This window comes from Pseudonaja textilis, chromosome 5 (assembly GCF_049901715.1).
Source record: "Pseudonaja textilis isolate UNSWEBS1 chromosome 5, rPseTex1.2, whole genome shotgun sequence".
NCBI lineage: Eukaryota > Metazoa > Chordata > Lepidosauria > Squamata > Elapidae > Pseudonaja > Pseudonaja textilis.
The window spans coordinates 58,932,141-58,950,550 of NC_141994.1; the positions used below are offsets into that span (position 1 = coordinate 58,932,141).

The following is an 18,410-nucleotide window of genomic DNA, read 5'->3' on the forward strand; positions in this document are numbered from 1 at the left end:
TTTTGCTTGGTTTGCTTGCTTAGCCTAACTCTTGCGTTGTGTCACTTATCACATATGGGAGCTTTCCCTAAATACGTGGTTTTCAGGTCATACTTCTCCAACTACAGGGCCATGGCTGAGATTCTGGGACCTTGAGGTTCACAGACTGGGGGGCTTCTCTATAATTTGCTGCTGAGATGTTACTTTTGAATGTGAGAGAAAACATAAGTTTTGCACATATCAGTGGATTTTGCATATATTTCAGTGGCTGGTTTGTTTCATTTTCTTCATTTCAATTTGCTTTCTAACCTTGTTTATTTTGGGGGGAATGGTTCCCCCAGCACACTGTACAAAGGCTAAGCATGGTCTTTAAACTGAAAATAGTTGCACCAGCCCTATTCTGCTGCACAGGCCCAATGAACAAGCTTTTTCAGCTTGCTAAGCTACTCTTTCCTTTTCCATAATTTATTTATTATATTTTTACCCTGTCTTTATTATTTTTAATAACTCAACATGGCCAGTATAATTAATAACTCCTTCCTTCTCCTATTATCTCCATAACAACAACTCTGGGAGGAGGGTTGGGCTGACAGAGAGAGCGACTGGCCCAAAGCCACCCGGATGGTTTTCATGCCTATGGCAGCACTAAAACTCACAGTCTCCTAGTTTTTAACACCTTTACCTCTACACCAAAGTAGCTCTACTATACCAAAGGGATGATAATTCATTCTGAGAACTCCCAAGTAGTCCAAATCTATAGGCCTTGTTTTCTTATCTTGTGCTGACCAGATCACAACATAAATTTTGTAGTGAATCATGTAGAAAACTAGACTTCCCTTTTAAATTTCTCTTCTTATTTATAATTTTATTACCATTCCCTACATACCTTTAATTTCACTGCAAAGAAACTCAAGATGGAGATTCTGGGTCACACAGAGTGGTGGTATGCTACTGGTTTGGCTCGATTTGGTAGTTAAAAAAAGCCTCCGAGGATCACCTGAGAGGAGAAGGAAGAGAAAAGTGCAGGATCGGCCCTTCCACCCGCCTCTGTGCTTTTCTTTTCTTTATCCTCTCAGCTGACTGGTGCTGCAGGCCTTAGCTGGTGTGTGGAAAGGTGCACGTTAGGTGCGTGCGCACATGTGTGATCACCAAACCAGTAGTGGAACAGGTAGGATCTCACTGCTGGTCACACAATTTGTTAATGAGCAGAAAGGACATTCTCTTGATTCTTATTCCATGAGCTTAGGTTTCTCCAGCCTTATACTAATAGTCAATTTTTTCTGTAGTGTGGAAATGCTTTCCAATAGATGTTAATTGTGCTTCTTCTTTTTTTTTTCCTGAAGGCACATTCAGAACATGAGTGAAATAAAAACTGATGTGGGTCGGGCTCGGGCATGGATAAGACTGTCTCTTGAAAAGAAGCTCTTATCCCAACATCTCAAGCAGCTCCTCTCTAATCAAGCTCTGGCAAAGTAAGTTCTCCAAGGTTGGTCCTTCTAGAACAGTGATGGCTAACCTTTTTGGACTCCTATGCCAAAAAATGTGAGCGCTCGCGTGCCAATACCCAGAAGGCAATGCATGCGCCCTCCCACACCCCCTGACCATGCATGCGCAATCCCTCCCCGCAGTGCCCCCTTACTGCACTGTACCTCCCAGCTGATTTTCAACCTTCCAGAGGCTTAAGGAAAGCTTGTGCAGCCTTTGCAGACTGAAAAATAGGCCCGTTTCATCACTTCCCTTATTTCTGGAAATACCGGAAATGACAAAAGAGGCCTATTTTTCGGCCTGCAAAGGCTGCAGAACCTTTCCTCAAGCCTCTGGGAGGCCAAAAAAGGCCTCAAATGGGCCAAAAATCAGCATGCACAGTGAGGTAAGTTTGTCTGTGACTCGTGTGCTGGCACAAATGGCTGTGCGTGCCAGTTGTGGTACGCGTGCCATAGGTTCGCCATTACGGTTCTAGAATCTTCATTTCAGGTAGCAATTGGATGTGAACCTTTTCCAAGAGAAAGTTACTCAAAGTCAAAGGGGGCTTCGTACTAATTAAACAAATTAAACAAATTTGGGATTGCATATGAAGCCTCTCTTTAATTCTATTTGAGTATTAGGAACCTTTGCTTGGAATTGAAGTAGCTTGAGTTTCAGTGAAGATCCTGTGTTGTTCCAAAGTAGCTTTTCCAGTTAATGTTCTTGAAAGTACTACTAACAGCCTCAACCAGCATGGCAATTAACTCTTCATTCAGTTCTAAATTATGAGACTGAAAGACAGAAAACTTGACTGGCCTAGAATTGAAATGGAGGAGGGGGACAGTTTGAGTTAGATTTTGTTACGTCACTGAGATTCTTGAGCTCAGAATTCTTTTGATTCTTTACTCTTTGTTCGTAAGGTATTTCTTACTCCCTGCAGGAAACTGTACAAGCGGTATGCCTTCCTGCGTTGTGAAGAAGAACGGGAACAATTTCTCTATCACCTTCTTTCTCTCAATGCTGTGAATTACTTCTGCTTTACAAGTGTCTTCACTACCATCAGTAAGTAGGGATAAAAGGCTGACTGTATACTTCCATTAAAAAACCTGTAATCAAGCCATCCAAAGGGAATTATCTGGAATTTTCTGGGAATTATCACAGGATAATAGCACAATGTATGTTATGCTACATTATGTCATATTGCAACTTTCCCAACGTGGATATTTCCCAGCTAATATGGACTTCAGCTCCCAGAATTCTCAGCAATGGACCTGCTGGGAGAGAATTGAAATTATAAATTTAAAAGATTTTCAATTGGGGACGACAGTTTAAGAAGTGGCCAAATTCATATTTTGTTTATTTAACTATAATTGATAATATAACTTGTTTAATAATAATAATATAAATTATCATTACAATATTTAAATGCCTAGTAAATGAATTCTATAGCATGATATTTCATAGTTGTCCAGAGTCACTTAGTTAAGATGTGTGTCTATAGAATTTGAATGAATAAATAAATAACACAATAAAATCAGAATAAAAAAGAAATGCACAATATAAAATTATGTACTTTTAAAATAATGCATAAGGGACAGAAATATATCTTGGATAAATGAAGTGTTTAAAATATGGAAGAATATACACATCTTAGTCTAGAGCTGCAAAGCATGGTGAAGTCAGGGGGCCGTTCCTGAGAAATCCCCATCTTCCTACCACCTTCCAAGGTTCAGAACATGGGTGCATTCAAGAACTTTATTATATACCGTGTTTGTTATATAATAAGGCCGGGACTTATTTTTTTTTTGAGCCCTGAAAAAATGGCTAGGCCGTCTTTTCGGGGGTGACTTAATTCCTGCCCCTTGCATCTCTGGGCGGGGAGCGATGACTTGGATGTTGATCTCAGCGTTGGTGGGGCACTTCATATCAGGGTCAACGCAGGCAGCACCAATCCGGGTGTGCAACAAAAGTACTTCCTAATGGCAAGCCCCCCCCCCCCACCATTCCCCCCCCATTTTCCATGTTTTAATATAGGCCTTAATTTGGGGGGAGGGGCTTAATTTCATTTCATGCCTATAAAACATGCTGGGACTTCCTATTGGGGGAGGCCGTATTGTTGGAGAAACAGGGTACTTATGGAGAAGGTCTTCTGCAGGACCCAAGATCTTTAGAACTTTGCAAAAAGGCAGGTGACTTCCAGGATTTTGAATGGTTATATGGTATTTTCACTCTATTAATCAATAGACTGTATTAATTAATGGTTCCAAAGTAGTTTAAATCATGCTTACATTAACCCAAAAACAAATGTTCTAGACTATAGTCTTTTGAATGGTGGGTTTTGTTCACTCATGGAACCCTAGTATCCATTGTAATGTCAAGCAACAGGTATGAGTTAGAGTTGTGGTACAAAAGTTTAGTAACAGTTATTCTATTCCAGATTATAACTGCCACTCTGCTGCTAATCTTGAGGGTGTAGCATGTCTTAAGGATAACAGTACTAGATTTGGGGTGGACCGTGGGGTGGCTGCATGGAGCATTTGAAGAGCACTCTCCCCAAATGGTTGACTTTAGTGGTGGACATCATAAAACTCTCATTTTATCAGAGAGCAGAGAATCCCTTCAGGATAAATGTTGGTCCAGGAAATTTTTGGAAATTAAGATGATACAGTTTGCTTTGGTTGCAGCATGCTAACATCACTTTATGTGTTTAAATTAAAAAGAATCTGAAAAATAAAAAAATAGGTGTCCTTGTATTTACCTAACAGATCCTAGAGTCCTTAGAGTTCCTTGTTTATATTTATGGACACCCTCTGGAGGAAACATTTCTAATTTCTAATTTCTCCATTGCCAGATTAATTTGCTTATTTTTGAAAATAAGTAATTTTTATCCTGAAGCTATTTCAATTGCTGCTTTTAGACTGATATTTTTGTTGTCGTATCTGCTATTTTTCCATTTAAGCCAAACAGCTAATATTTTTTACATTAACATATGGGCAGATATTGATAAAATAATTAAATAAAACACTTTGAGAGGAGAAAACATATTGGATCATATAAAACATCCAGTTACCTATAACATTCTAATAGATGGCTCACGCTAATTTCAGTCCATGTTAATTCTAGACATGTTTGTGATTATTTTAAGTTTAGGTTCATGTATTTATTTTCTGGCCTGCTTCTATAACAGACTCTGGATTTTTTTAAAAGTTACAAATAATTCAGTGAAATAACCTTTTAGTAGATCATAGTTCTCTACCTCTCTCCACCTCCCATCTCACCCCAGGTTGTGTTTTTTTGAGCCAAGAATAATATTACAAAATAATATCTGAATAATGTCTTCTGATCCATGGGTTGCCTGGGAAATGCTGCTAGAGTTCTTCTCTTTAAATGTGACCAAGCAAAAGAGGTTTAATGGTCTGAGCAATTAAAAGATTTTTTAAATCTATATACTATGGAATCCTGACATAATCTGTTTTAATTTTCTAGGTTTTTAAAATTTATATATTTTTTTAAATGATGTGTATCATACTCATTTCCCTGAACTCAATATATGAATGATCCAGGATTTCTGTCTTTTTCACCAAATCTGCAAGTGGGTTTAGGCTGAGTCAGAGATGTCACAGGGCCACTGTTTGAAAGTCCCTTGGGCCAAATCCAGCCATCTGGTCACAACAAAGATGGAGAACTTCTGGGAATCAGCATAACGTCAATCATATGGCCCTGGTTTGCTATCGGGTTGGGGTTTTTTTTTGCAACGCCTGCTGATTTACAACCACTTCATACATACAGTATAGTTTCCCTTCATTTTTGCATGATTCCCAAGACAATACGAACACTTCTAATAGTACCATTGATGTATTTATCTAGCCAATTCCTGAATGATTCTGTGTGGCTTGTTAAAAAAAAAACCATATAGAGGAAAAACACAACGAGCCAGAAGAGTTCTAACTATCAATAGAAAAAAACCAAAAGCATTGGGAAGAAGGTGTAGCCTCCTCGCTGACGGACTGTAGATCACGACTCTCTGTGGCTATGGTCTGTGCTCTTTCGTTGGAGAGCCCCGATCATTACGATTAGAGGCTGAAGCTGTCTTGGGGGGGCAGCGGAGTAAGGGGAAGCCACAAGCCAAGTTGAGGGGAGCCGCATCTCCCCTCCTGGGCTTGGTCATTTTCCCCCCTGAAGATGAATGCAGCTGTGGTTTAAAATGGCTACCCCAAAGAAGAGGACTCAGCTGGATTAAGCTTTGTGCAGGAGGGAAGAAAGAGGTGGATAACATCTGAACCAGGACAACTGGGCAATACAACTAAACAAAAGTACCCCAGGATTAAGGCAACATGGAATTTTTAAGAAAAGAAAAGTGAGCAGTGAAATTACAAAGGGACAGGAAAAAAAATAAGAAAATATTTTTGACAGCTAAGTGCGGCTTCGAACCGGGAAAGAAAGAAGCTGGAACTAAAGATTTAACTAAATTGGACTAAAATGTTTTGGGAATAAACAGGCATAAAATAAAGCTGGACTTAAGACTGTCAAAAAATAATAATAATAAAGTTTACAAATTGGAGACTGGACAGTGCTGGAATATTGAGATTCGAAAAACCCTAAACAAAAAAATAGGGGAAAAAGGTGAAGACTTTGTATAACGGAGAGTGCCACCTTTTGACAAAAACTTGAGCTCAAACAAAACGGAAAACATCCTGTTTCTGAATGAACTTGTGTGGATATAACACTAAAGAAATATTGAAACAAAGTAAGAATCTTAGAAAGTGAAAGCAGAACCAGAATAAAGAAAAAAGCAAGGAAAGACTGACTGTGGGATTGATTGATGTTTTTGGTATAGACCTACGGCTGGAATAACTGAGAACTTTAGAAAATTGAAAGAAGAAAGAAGGAAAGTAAAAGTGATTTTTTTTGTGGACTTTAACGATCATAAAATACAAGAGTGTGTAATGATATTTCTTCGGGAATTAAAAATGGAATTTAAAAATATGAGAGAATTACTACAGGAGAGAGGCGAATCACTTTGCTCTGTGTTAGAAAAAATGGAAATGGCGATTGAAGAACAAGAAGAAAGAGCTTCAGAGGAGGAGGAGTCGACTCAAGGAGAAGACATTTTAAATAGACAATTAACACAAAGAACACTACAAAGAAGTGGGGAAAGAAGGAAGGTTAAAAAGTTGAGATTTAAGAAGGCAATCAAAAGAGGGAATACCTGTGAAGTCGGGAAAGGCAGAAAGACCCAGCAGAAAAGGGGAAAGGAAGGTATTAAGAAAGAGAGGGATATAAACTAGAATGAGAAAAGATATGGAGAAAAGAGGGGGAGGAGAAGCAGTAAGAAACAGGTGCATGAAATAAAGAAATACGGAAACAGTAAAATGTTGAAAAGAAATTGTTTTTTCAGAGATAATGGTTGATGAATTAAAAAGGGGATTCTGCAGGGTGACAAGGGGTAATAAGAATATTTCTGCAATTAAAAATATTTAGAAAATAGGGTAATATAAATACTGATAACTTTTATTAAAAATTAAGGGGGGGGAATATGCTGCAGAATCCAAATGAAAAGATGCAATGATTATTATTGTAACTTCTTAAAAATAATGGTTTATTGGGAATCAAGATGAGGGAATAAAGGTATATTTTAATCATTGAGGTGTCACACTCAAAGCAGTAAAAGGGGGGAAACCGAAACTTGTTTTTTTTCTTTAGTGTTAAAATTTGTGTTAATCTAGAATTTATAAAAAGAATGTGTAATGGAAAGGAAATATGACAGACTAAAGAACTAACTAAATTAATGTTAATATAGACTATTAAAAGCAAGGAGAGACATTGATAATTATTATTATTATTATTATTATTATTATTATTATTATTATTATTATTATTATTATTAATCATTATCATTATTATCATTATTAGGCAAACACATATTGTTTATCTTTATTTTTAAAATAAATATTAAAGGATTATATTTGAAGTAATTGAAATGGAACAAAAACATGTTTCGATTGAAATTAATGAAAGAGGCTAGAATTAATGTGTTTCTCTCCTTACTGAAAATTTGGAATGGAAAAGGTAATAATAGAATTAAGTATGCATATATGAATGTATAATTGTTGTCATATTTGTATGTAAAGGTGATGATGACCCGGAAATATGTTGTCCACTAAAAAGAGATTTTTGTTTTTAATGTGAAAAACTGAATAAAATTTGTTAAAAGAAAAAAAAACCAAAAGCATTGGAATTCTGTAACCACCTTATCCTGAGGCCTGGGAGAACAATCAAGTTTCAATTATTTTATGAATGACATTAGGGGTGGAAACGACAAATCTCTGGAGGAGATTTGTCATTCCAGAGGGTAGGCACTGCAGCAAAGAAGTCACACTTCCTTAAATCCCACAAGGTGACATTGTTTTAATCAACAGGAGCCTGAATGCACCAGTTCTGCTTGTGTCAGGCCTTAGAGGTGGTCCAGCCAAGAAACCAAAACCATTAGTACAACACTACTTTTATTGTAGGCTCACAGTAACAGGGTCTGCAAGCGCACACACACACACCCTCCTCGCCTTTACTTTCCTAGGACTCTTCTATGGAGGGTCCTTTTCTGTGATGCTTTCCATGCCCACCTCCTTTCTGTGGACTGAAATATAGGGAGTCCTCAACTTATGACCACAATTGAGCCCCCCAAATTTTTACGTTGTTAAGTGAGAAATTTGTTAAGTGAGTTTTGCTCCATTTTACGATTTTTCTTGCCAATTTTTAATGTAATGCCAGGGGAGATGTGGACGTGGATGAAAATTGTTCTTTAAACTTGTGCCAAGAGTGAGACAGGTTCTCTCTGCAGATACCTTGAGAGATTTAAGAGGGCATTGCTAGGAGTGTGACAAGCAAGGATGAAACCCATAGAAAAGAATCCAGTGTCTGGTTTTTGAGAGTGCCTGTCTTAATTTCATTTCCTGGAATGATATATTGGTAGCATTGTGGGAAAATTTGGAAGGCAACTGGTAGAACTACCTTCCTGGTGCTGATAGAAATACTTGCAGCTCAGGGATAATGGCAACAGCTTAAAGGTGACACATCTGAACCATGTATTGCACTGAGATATACATTTGTATTACATATCTTACAAATAACATTTATTTGTGAGCATCATTCCGTGGTAATACATGCTTTAACCTGCTGCTATGGAAACGAGACAAGAATGACTTCTTTTTTTTTAGGTTGGGGCTTGTTTGATTTTTGCCTCTGATTTTTACAGTTTTCTAAAAATAAAAATGACATGAATCTGCAGTTTCTAAATGTATCTGTCTTCCCATTTTGGCTGTGTAGTAACAGCAACATCTAGTGGATACACATGTTAGCATACAATAAAAAGACAACGATTTTGCTATGCAAGATGCATCCTTTCAGCTAGCCGAGTCATGCTGATGTTATTTTCTCTTCTGTGCAGAATTCAACATCCCTGTAGGGAAGCTTGGTTTCAATTTGTTAATTGTCCACTTTTCCAAACTTAGCCTCACAAGTACCTAAGTACTGAGTATGCAAAATGACATTTAAAACAGTTTAAACCATTTTAATGTGCACAATGAAAAATAAGTAGTTTAGCTAACTTTTAGAAGGTTAGCTCCAAATCTAACTTCCGGGAGGGAGGTTGCTCTGAAGTACAGAGGCCGTGAATGAAAAGCAGCATCTCCTTGCCTCAGCCCAGCAAAATCTCATGATGACGGGACATCACCAGCAAATTTCCCCAGAACTGAAATCTTAGGATGAGTCAGTTCTGATTTGAGAAGACAGTCCTCCAGGTGCAAAGGTGCAAAGCAGGAATCCCCAAACTTGACAACTTTAAGACTTGTGGACTTCCACTCCCAGAATTCTCCAGCCAGCATAGAGCAAGTCTTAAAGTTGCCAAGTGTGGAGACCTCTGGTATAAAGGCTTAAAAGAGATTTACAGCTTAAAAACCAGCACTGTGAATTGCACTGAGAAACTTATTGGCAGCAAGAGAAGTGTAATTATGGTCATGGCTATGAGTGCCAACCAACTAACATTCTGAATTGTTGCTTTTGAGCAATCTTCAAAGCTAACCTTATGTAGAGTAGTTTCATTTCAGTAGTAGTAGTGGTCGTCCAGACAAGTGACAATAAAAGTTTGGGTCACTGTAGCAAGGTTCTCTTCAGACAGGCTTAGGGTACTGATGAACAGTTTGGCATAATCTGCATGTTGATAATGTACCTCACCTAGATCTAGAAGCTGCTAGAAGACAAATGACTCTTCTAACAGCTTCTTATAAATGTTAAAAAGCACGAGAGAGAACCAAATACAAGGAATGTATTAGGGGGTGGTGGTAAAATGTTATATATTATAGGGAAAAAAACTGACTAGCTTTGGATCCTGCAAGAGAAGGAGCACTCTTTGTGAACCTGCTTCTCAAAATGTGTGACTGAAACTCCTGTTTCCTGTTTCCTGTTTCCTATTTGCTTTTCAGAATATGAGCTACTTTTTAGCATGTTTAGATGATATAAAGTGTTTTTTTTCTCTCTTTTAATGCTTGGGCTGCCTCTAAGCAATACTTTTCTGATTTTAAAATGTGTGGCTCACACATAACAGAAACCTTAAGATAAAGTGGTAGGTAGCCTTCCATTCAGAAAAACAATTAAATAGGAATGTGTCAATCAATATCCATTAGCAACAATACTTAAATGCAATATACAAGTTAGAGCCTTGAGTACAGAGAATCCTTGATTTACAACCTTCATTTAGCAACCATTCAGTAGACATACAATGGCATTGAAAAAAAATGACTTATTTACAATCTGTCATGCCCCTGGTGAAGACTGACTCTGAGGGAGAGGAGGAACAGCTGACAGGGAGTGGAATTGTGGCTCCAGAGATTGTGGAGGAGGCTGAGAAAAAGGGCAGAGGCTGGCTGGGCAGTCAGAGGAGGACCCAGGCCCATTCCCTATCCATCCTAGGGCATGCAGGGAGGAGAGAATAAGGAAGACACGTGGTCTACTGGGGAGGAGAGGGCCTTGATCCTCTTCATGGGCTGCAGCTGTGACAACTGGATAAGAAGATGGACATGCCTATGGGAGAGTGCTGGAAACAAAGCGTGGAAATATCTCTAGTTTATTGTTCCTCTTTGAGTTTGGCATCCTTCCCCGTGTGTTTTCTGATATCTGTGGATGTCTTCAAGCCCTTATCTTGCCTGGTTTGTGTTGTTTTTTATTCTTTATAATTTAAACGGCATTTCCTCCTCCTCGTAACTGCTTGTATGAGAGTTTTTTGTCTCCAGTCAAGGATATTTGGAGCTTGGAAGCAAAGTGAAGGAATAAAAGGGGCTTCATCTGTTTTTTATGACTGTGTTTATTTTGTGTCCCACCCTGGGTCATCACACAATCTCTATAGCATCCCTATGGTCACATGATCAAAATTCAGGCACTTGTCAATCCACTTGCATTATGTGGCTGCTATTTGCGGCCTTCCCAGCTGGCTTCAGACAAACAAAGTCAGTGGGGGAAAGGGAGATTCACTTAACAACTGCATGATTCACTTAACAACCACAGTGTTTCACTTAACAACAGTGGCAAAAAACATAAAATCAGGTGCAACACAGTTAACCATCTTGCTCAGCAATGGAAATTCTGGTTCCAGTTATGGTTATAAGTCAAGGATTAGCTATATAGGACATGGGGCAAAATGAGGGTGTATTTGGATAACAGTTACGTTGTCTAGATGCTGTTCTAATTTGGGCTTTTTTTTTGCTGAAATTGCAATACATTAGTATTATTTCTTGCTAGAAGCTGTATTTATGGCTGGCTTCAACAGACTTGTAATTATCATCATTTTGCTATTACAGTGATTCCATATAGAACTGTGATTATCCCCATTAAAAAGCTAAGCAACGTAATCACCACATCAAACCCTTGGATTTGTGTTTCTGGAGAACTGGGTGATACTGGCATTATGCAGATTCCAAAGAACTTGTTAGAAATGACCTTTGAGGTGAGTTCAACAATGGGTGCTTCCTTGCCTGCTACAGCAAGTGTGGGATTTTTGAGTATCTGCGGAAAGTGCTTGTTCAAAAACCTGGGATAAGCTTTTTGAGCATAGCACAGCATTCCGTTCAAATGTGCATGCACAAATGTGTGCAGCATTGTTGGTAGGTATAGAAACATGCCTGCTGTTCAATAAACCCTTAGTACCTCTACTGTCATATGCAATAGAACAAATTTTATCCTGCCCCTTTTCTATAAGAGTGGCATATTTTTATCTTATGGTTGTTGAGGAAAGTACTTGGCATATAGAATTCAACCCCAGCCTGAATCTGCCCTTCGTATTTTTGTGTGTCTTCATTTTTATCAGAATGAATTTGTTCATTCTGATTTTTTTTAAAAAAAATTATATGACAGGTGTCCACTTCCCTGCCTTTTATTACATCAAGTAATAAAGGGTTTCAAATGTAGCCTTATTTTTAAGGAAACTGTTTTTAGCCTTAGTCTCCCCCATATATGAAATATCCACATTGCTTCACACACACTTTTGGAAGCCTGATTTCACACATTTAGCTATCAGTCAGCAAAACTATTCAAGTGTGCGTGTCCATCATTTGGTATTATATTTGTTTATTCTCCTGGATGGCGAATGGCTTTTTGTATGAATTAACTGCTTTGTGCTGGAAGTGACATTTGCTGAAACAAACTTCTGTCTGTCTCATTGGATTTCAGCAATCCATACAGTCATCAAACAGTGGATACATATGTGAATAAGACCACAATTGCTTTGTTCTCTCAGACCATTCATTTGTAATATACATTCAAGCTTCATCAACCCAACCTTTTTTTTAAGCAAAAAAAAAAAAAGCGGTGTGTGTGTGATTTTTGCCTACTCTGTCTACGAGAAGCACAATTAGGATATAAATGTTCCCCCTTCTTTTTTTTCTTCCTTTTCTTTTACAGTGTCAAAACCTGGGAAAGCTAACCACAGTTCAGATAGGACATGACAACTCTGGACTGTTAGCCAAGTGGCTCGTGGATTGTGTCATGGTCAGGAATGAAATCACTGGGCACACCTACAAGTAAGCACGGAAAACACAAATAAAACAGATTCAACTTCATGTTCATGTCCTTGCAGTGTCAGCCTAACTGGATATGATTATTTTCATGTATAGGTAGTCCTCAACTTACAACCATATATTTAGTGACCTTTTGAAGTTACGGTGGCCCTGAAAATGTGACCATTGTTTAAAGCAAAATTTAAAAGTTTTTATTGAGTGGTTTTAAAGTTCGCCAGATTGTAATCTCAAAGTAGATTCTAATTGTTCAAAGAGAAAATAATTATTTGTCCAGTCTGGCAGTGCTTTATAAGAAATCTGCAAGTTTTCAAGTAGAAAGATATCCTTTTCTTAATAACAGATCCAAAAAAGGCAAAACCACCACCACCAAGCATTCATCTGCTAATAGAAAGTCAAAAGTTGAACCGAGCTAGACCAAATCAGACAAGGAAATTGAGCTCTATAAATCAGATTTACATTCTGTACAAACATTTGTATTTTGTTTTTCTTGATTATATTACAGCTATAAAAGTTTAAAAGCATTCTCTGCTCTGAATTTTTTAAAAAAAGTTTTATCTTTGTAGGAACATTGTGCTTTGGGTGGGTGGGGAAGAGTGAGCATTCTCAGGAAGCACAACATAGCTAGAAAAACACTTCAGTTTCTATGTTGCTTAGCCAAAAACCAGCCGAATTCCATGTCCCATTATACCATAAAGCACCATTTATCTATGTATACAATATTCAAACAATTCTAGGAAATCAGTTAATGTGCAGAAGAGTTGATACTGCAAATAACTTCTCCCTTCTGGCTAAGATATATATTGATTCTGCAGTGATCTCAAACTTCTGGGCTGACCAGAAACTGAGAATGTGATATGCAACACTTGTGTGCAAGATGTTGTGAAATTAATCCTGTCTTGCCAAGAACACAGAACTCGACTGCATCTTCCCTTCTGCCTTCAGGTTCCCTTGTGGAAGATGGTTGGGAAAAGGTGTTGACGATGGAAGCTTGGAACGGATACTCATTGGAGAGTTATTACCATCATCATCCGAAGAAGATTTGGGGAAACAGTGCCGGACTCCACCTCAACAAAAATCCCCAACTATGGCCCGAAAATTGAGCATCACTTCCCTCACCGGGAAGAATATAAGTACGAGTAGCTACCTTCAGTAATAGCTTCTTGCATTGATATTAGGCATACAAGGCAGTTATTGGGGGAAATCTGTTGCCAAAGAGAGATACATCTTTAGAATTTTAGTAGACTTGGAGCTACACTTATTAACTTTTCCCACATGTAGTAGATACATAAGGATCTTGGCTGAGTCAGGCCAAGCTTCTATTAATTCAGAATCCTGTTACTCTACCAGACTTTTAAGCTTCACTGAGCTTTTAGTCCAGGTGTTTTCAATACTTCCCTGCTCTAGATATTTTAATTCTTCAGTGACATCTCATACATTGCAGCCAGAATCTGGTGATATTTAGGAACTGAGATTTTTCAAACAAGTGTCCCTGCTTTAATATAAAATTAGTTCTAATGGACCAAAATTTTCTTAGGTTGGTCTAGTCCCAATTTCTGAAATATACATTTTTGTTATTTTTAATGTTATGGTGAATATAAAAGCACTGATTTTTTTTTAAAAAAATCAAGTACCATTTTTAAAAAAGCAAGTAAGCAAGAAAGGCTACCTGAAGCAATTATATTTCTTTGAGAAGTTCACAAGCCTCACAGATGTAACTCTGTCCTACTTATTGTTGTTTCCAAACAACTGACATTCAGGCACTCAACTCTGTGATGACAGATGTCGTGATTGGTGCTATTGATCATCTTGCACTCCATAAATACAGTGCATATTTTACAGTTGTCCAAGTTGTCTGTGTAGGTGCCTACTATTTAACAGTAATAATGAAAAAAACAATGTAATATGCATGATGAAGACCCCTGCCTTTCATTCTACCCTCAAGCCAGACATTGGCTGCAAGGCCATAAGTGATATTTTGGGCCATGATATCCTGACAATGGTTTGTCAGTTGCCCTCCATTAAAACCTACAGTATGGTTGGCTGGCACTGCATCTCATAATAGTGGACCCTGCCTATGCCATCTTTCAAAATCTCCTGGCTGCTGCGCTTGAAGTGCTAAATTTAAAGTCACTCCTCAGCAAAATTGAAAGTGTATATCTGAGAGACAAAGGCAGTGCAGCGCTCTGGTAAATTATTGAACTAGAACAGTGAGACCCTGATTTGAAATTTGGTTCAAGTCAACCCTGGAAATTATTGAAATGATTTTTGGTCAATAGCTTGGTGACTTCCCTCCCTCACCCATCCCGTCAACTAAATCACAGATTTGTTGTAGATGTAACATTGGAAGAGAGATACTATATGCATCACAGTTTGGTCCTTGGAGACATATAAGTCTAATGAATAAATCACTTACTGTTTTATTTCTTTCAGAACCTAATGCAGGTCAGATCCAAGAAGGCATAGGGGAAGCTGTGAACAATATTGTGAAACATTTCCATAAGCCTGAAAAAGAGGTAGTCTCTTAAACATTTGATGTAGTAGGGCACGTTAGCAAATAACTTTAATGGTTGGTGAAATGTTTTACAGGTGGGCAGAATGATATTTATTTTATATCACATCAGATTCATCGTCCTCACAAATCATGAAGTCCTTTACCTCATTTTATTAATATCTTATTAGATCTTTGTTAAATAATAGTGATCCTGCAGTGTAAATTAGACAACTCCATGCATATAGTATACCTACACTTTTATATGTCTGAAACTGGCTGGCTGTAAGTATGAAATTTGCTTCAACTAGTACAATACTCCAAGGTGCACAAATCTTCCTATTATTTCAGCCTCAGCTACTTTATGCATTATGAGTAGCTTCAAAACAATCACAATGCCACTTAGAGTCCCTAAACAACTACAAACTTTGGTACAAGTTTTGGACATTTTGTTATAGGGGCCCTTAAACCAATGGAAGATATATACTCTGGTGCAAGCACTTTCCATTCTCAATGAAATGTGAACTAGCATTTTAAAACAAGGGTTGTGCCATCTTGCAAACAATTTTTGTTTTTCAGAAACATCAGGGAAGGGTGATCAAAACACTTAAGATGACAATTGTGGTCATGCAACTAAAGCCCTGTTTTTATTTACACACACAAACACATCACATATCTCATTCGGTTAAATAAAATATTACCCAACAGGATGTCCACAACATTGGTTAAAAAGCTCGAGATGGGAGCAAACCACAAAAAGGGACAACTTTTGTGTCTGTTGTGCTGTTAAGTTACCTTCTTGACTTTTTGGACTCCTCTCCAGAGTCACTCTTTTGGAGTGCCGTGATTAACACAATTGCAGGCACTGCAATTTTACTTTGCCGTAATAAATTTGTTAGTCTTTAAGATACCAGAAGGTAATGTTACCCCAGATCATCCCAGCAATAATTGCCCTTGGGAAAAAAAGCTGCCTACCTCTCTTCTGCATCTTTAGAAAACAAATGTTTGGAGAATTACACAGTGACATTTAAGCTCCCTGATATATCTCCTCAATCCTGTGCACCAAGGAAGGGCATTTTTGGAGAACACTCTACACTTCAGAATGAAAACTGACATAAACCCTTGCTTGTTCGGCGGCCTTCTTTATATCCCCTGCATCACAAAAATCTTTTAAAAGTTATATATAAAGTGGTTAAATGGGCAAAAGAATGGTCTATAATTGGAAATTAAGAATATGAATACTGTATGTGAAAATCTATAGAAGCTTATCACTATTCTGTTTTCATGAGCCTGTGAAAATAAAGGTTCAGAAGAAAGTGCTAACACAACATTTCTGATTGGTGTTAGATATTCCTGGGGCAGAATGTATCTTTTGAGCCTTTCACTTTTTTTTTCTTTTTTTTTGTAAATGCGTGCTTTCTTTTGCTTAGTTGCCTCTCCTGAATAGGCGAAAATGAAGAGATGCTACCTTGCAGTTCAGCAATGCGTTATTCCAGTTGCAGCAAAACTCTGTAAATATTTCTGTAAATTTCTGAACAAGATTATTATTATTTTTCTCCTTCTGTAGCGGGGAAGCCTTACCGTTCTTCTGTGTGGGGAAAATGGCCTGGTGATGGCATTGGAGCAGGTTTTCCACCATGGTTTCAAGTCTGCACGTATCTTCCATAAGAACGTCTTCATTTGGGACTTCATAGGTAATGTACTTTATTAGTTGTACTTCTTTAGTTCAGTTGGGCTCTGGGTAGTAGAGATCCATTGGAGTAGGTGGTGCTTATTGCTGGAAATAGCTAGGGCAAGGGTGTCAAACTCAAGTCCCGTGGGCCAGATCTGGGTAATTAAATCTGGCCCATGGGGCAGCGCCTGGAAATAGCAAAGGATTGGCCTGCGGTGCCCCTGGCAGCCAAAATGGGGCATGGGAGGAGATGCGGCCTGTTGTCAGCCTGGACAGCCTCCTGAAGCACATTGCTGGCCAAAACAGGCATGAGGGAACCCACACAGCCCCTGCACAGCCCATTTTTGGCCTGAACGGCCTCCTGCACCCTGCTTTGGCCAGCAAAGTGCTGCAAGAGCCGCCATCCCGTCTCCCCTTTCCACCCCGCCTGGCCCGGCCCAAAGAGGAGAACTACAATGCTGATCCAGCCCTCAAAGAAATCCAGTTTGACACCCCTGAGCTAAGGTAAGCCTATTGTTAGTCAGCAGCTGTGCTAAAATGTGGAAGGTTTGGCTGGTTGTTGTTTGGTATGAATTACAGGTAGTCCTCTCTTAACAACTGGACCCTTGATGGCCATTCAAAGTTATGACCGATCCCAAAAAATTCACTTACGAAGTTACTACAACAGTCACCCCAACCACACCGACGCGATCATGTGATTGCTTTTCAAGCACTGGCTCAGATTACAAGTGGTCGCAGTATCCTGCGGTCATGTGACCACAGTTTGTAATTCTTTTTTGCGGGTTTCCCACATTTCTGGAAAAAAGAACGCCGATCCGGGAGAATGGATTTGTTTAACCACTATATTGTTCACTTAATGGCCAGGATGATTCGCTTTAGTATCATCGTAAAAACAATTGCAAAATCAAGTCAGCTCCTGCAATGATTCATTAAGGACCACAACAACTTAATGTCCAAAATTCCAGGCTGAATTATGGTCACTAAATAAGGCAACCACAGTTAGATCAAGGGTCCCCAAACTTGGCAACTTTGCTGGCTGAGGAATTCTGGGAGTTGAAATCCATAAGTCTTAAAGTTGCCAAGTTTGGAGACCTCTGGTTTAGATCTTAATTCAGAGACCACCACCTTCAATTCTAGGACCCTATTGGGGGCTCCACCCCCAGCCTTCCCACCCAAATGTTGGTGATGTCTGAAACCTTTTTTTTTTTTTTGAGTAATGGGGCTTTTAAAGGTGGGAATGAAAGCAGTTTTGTTAGAAGAGACTGTAACTCAGGATTAAACTATGGGGTCCTTGGAACTCTCTGATCTTAGTTGATTTCAGAATAGCCAAAATGAGCTATTTCTGAGGTAATCCAGTTGTTTTGGGGGCACTGTTCTGGCTGGGGTTTCTTCCCCCACTACAAACACTGAAAGAGTAATGATGGAGACAAATGGTTTAACTGTTCCCCATGTTGTAGCCAGAATCTCTCCAAATCGCTAATATATCCTGTGTCATAGCTTCCCTTTGTTTAAACAGGTCTGCCTTTGCAGAGTGATTCTTAATTTACAGTTCCAGTGTCAAATCAGAGAATGCAGAGATTATGTCTGCAGTAGATGCCTTAAGGGTAGCAATTAGCTCTAAATCCATGGCTACAGTGTCTTAATATGTTAGGAATGCATTTACGGACCTAAATTAGCTGTGGCTCTAGCACTGACTTTGCTGTCATTCATAACATTCACTCCATACCTAACTGCAAAAATTTTA

The 18,410-nt window shown here is 38.6% G+C and overlaps 1 protein-coding gene across 4 annotated transcripts in view; it reads left to right on the top strand.

The window, feature by feature from the left end:
* The window catches only part of DENND5B (DENN domain containing 5B), a 117,752-nt gene that overhangs the window by 91,976 nt on the left and 7,366 nt on the right, over positions 1 to 18,410 (top strand). For all 4 annotated transcript variants that reach the window (XM_026720242.2, XM_087935017.1, XM_087935018.1 and 1 more), the window contains 7 exons: positions 1,323 to 1,451; positions 2,384 to 2,505; positions 11,292 to 11,437; positions 12,391 to 12,509; positions 13,449 to 13,636; positions 14,937 to 15,019; positions 16,562 to 16,688. In XM_026720242.2, coding sequence (XP_026576027.1) covers positions 1,323 to 1,451; positions 2,384 to 2,505; positions 11,292 to 11,437; positions 12,391 to 12,509; positions 13,449 to 13,636; positions 14,937 to 15,019; positions 16,562 to 16,688 — 914 coding nt within the window. The remainder of the gene's footprint in view (positions 1 to 1,322; positions 1,452 to 2,383; positions 2,506 to 11,291; positions 11,438 to 12,390; positions 12,510 to 13,448; positions 13,637 to 14,936; positions 15,020 to 16,561; positions 16,689 to 18,410) is intronic.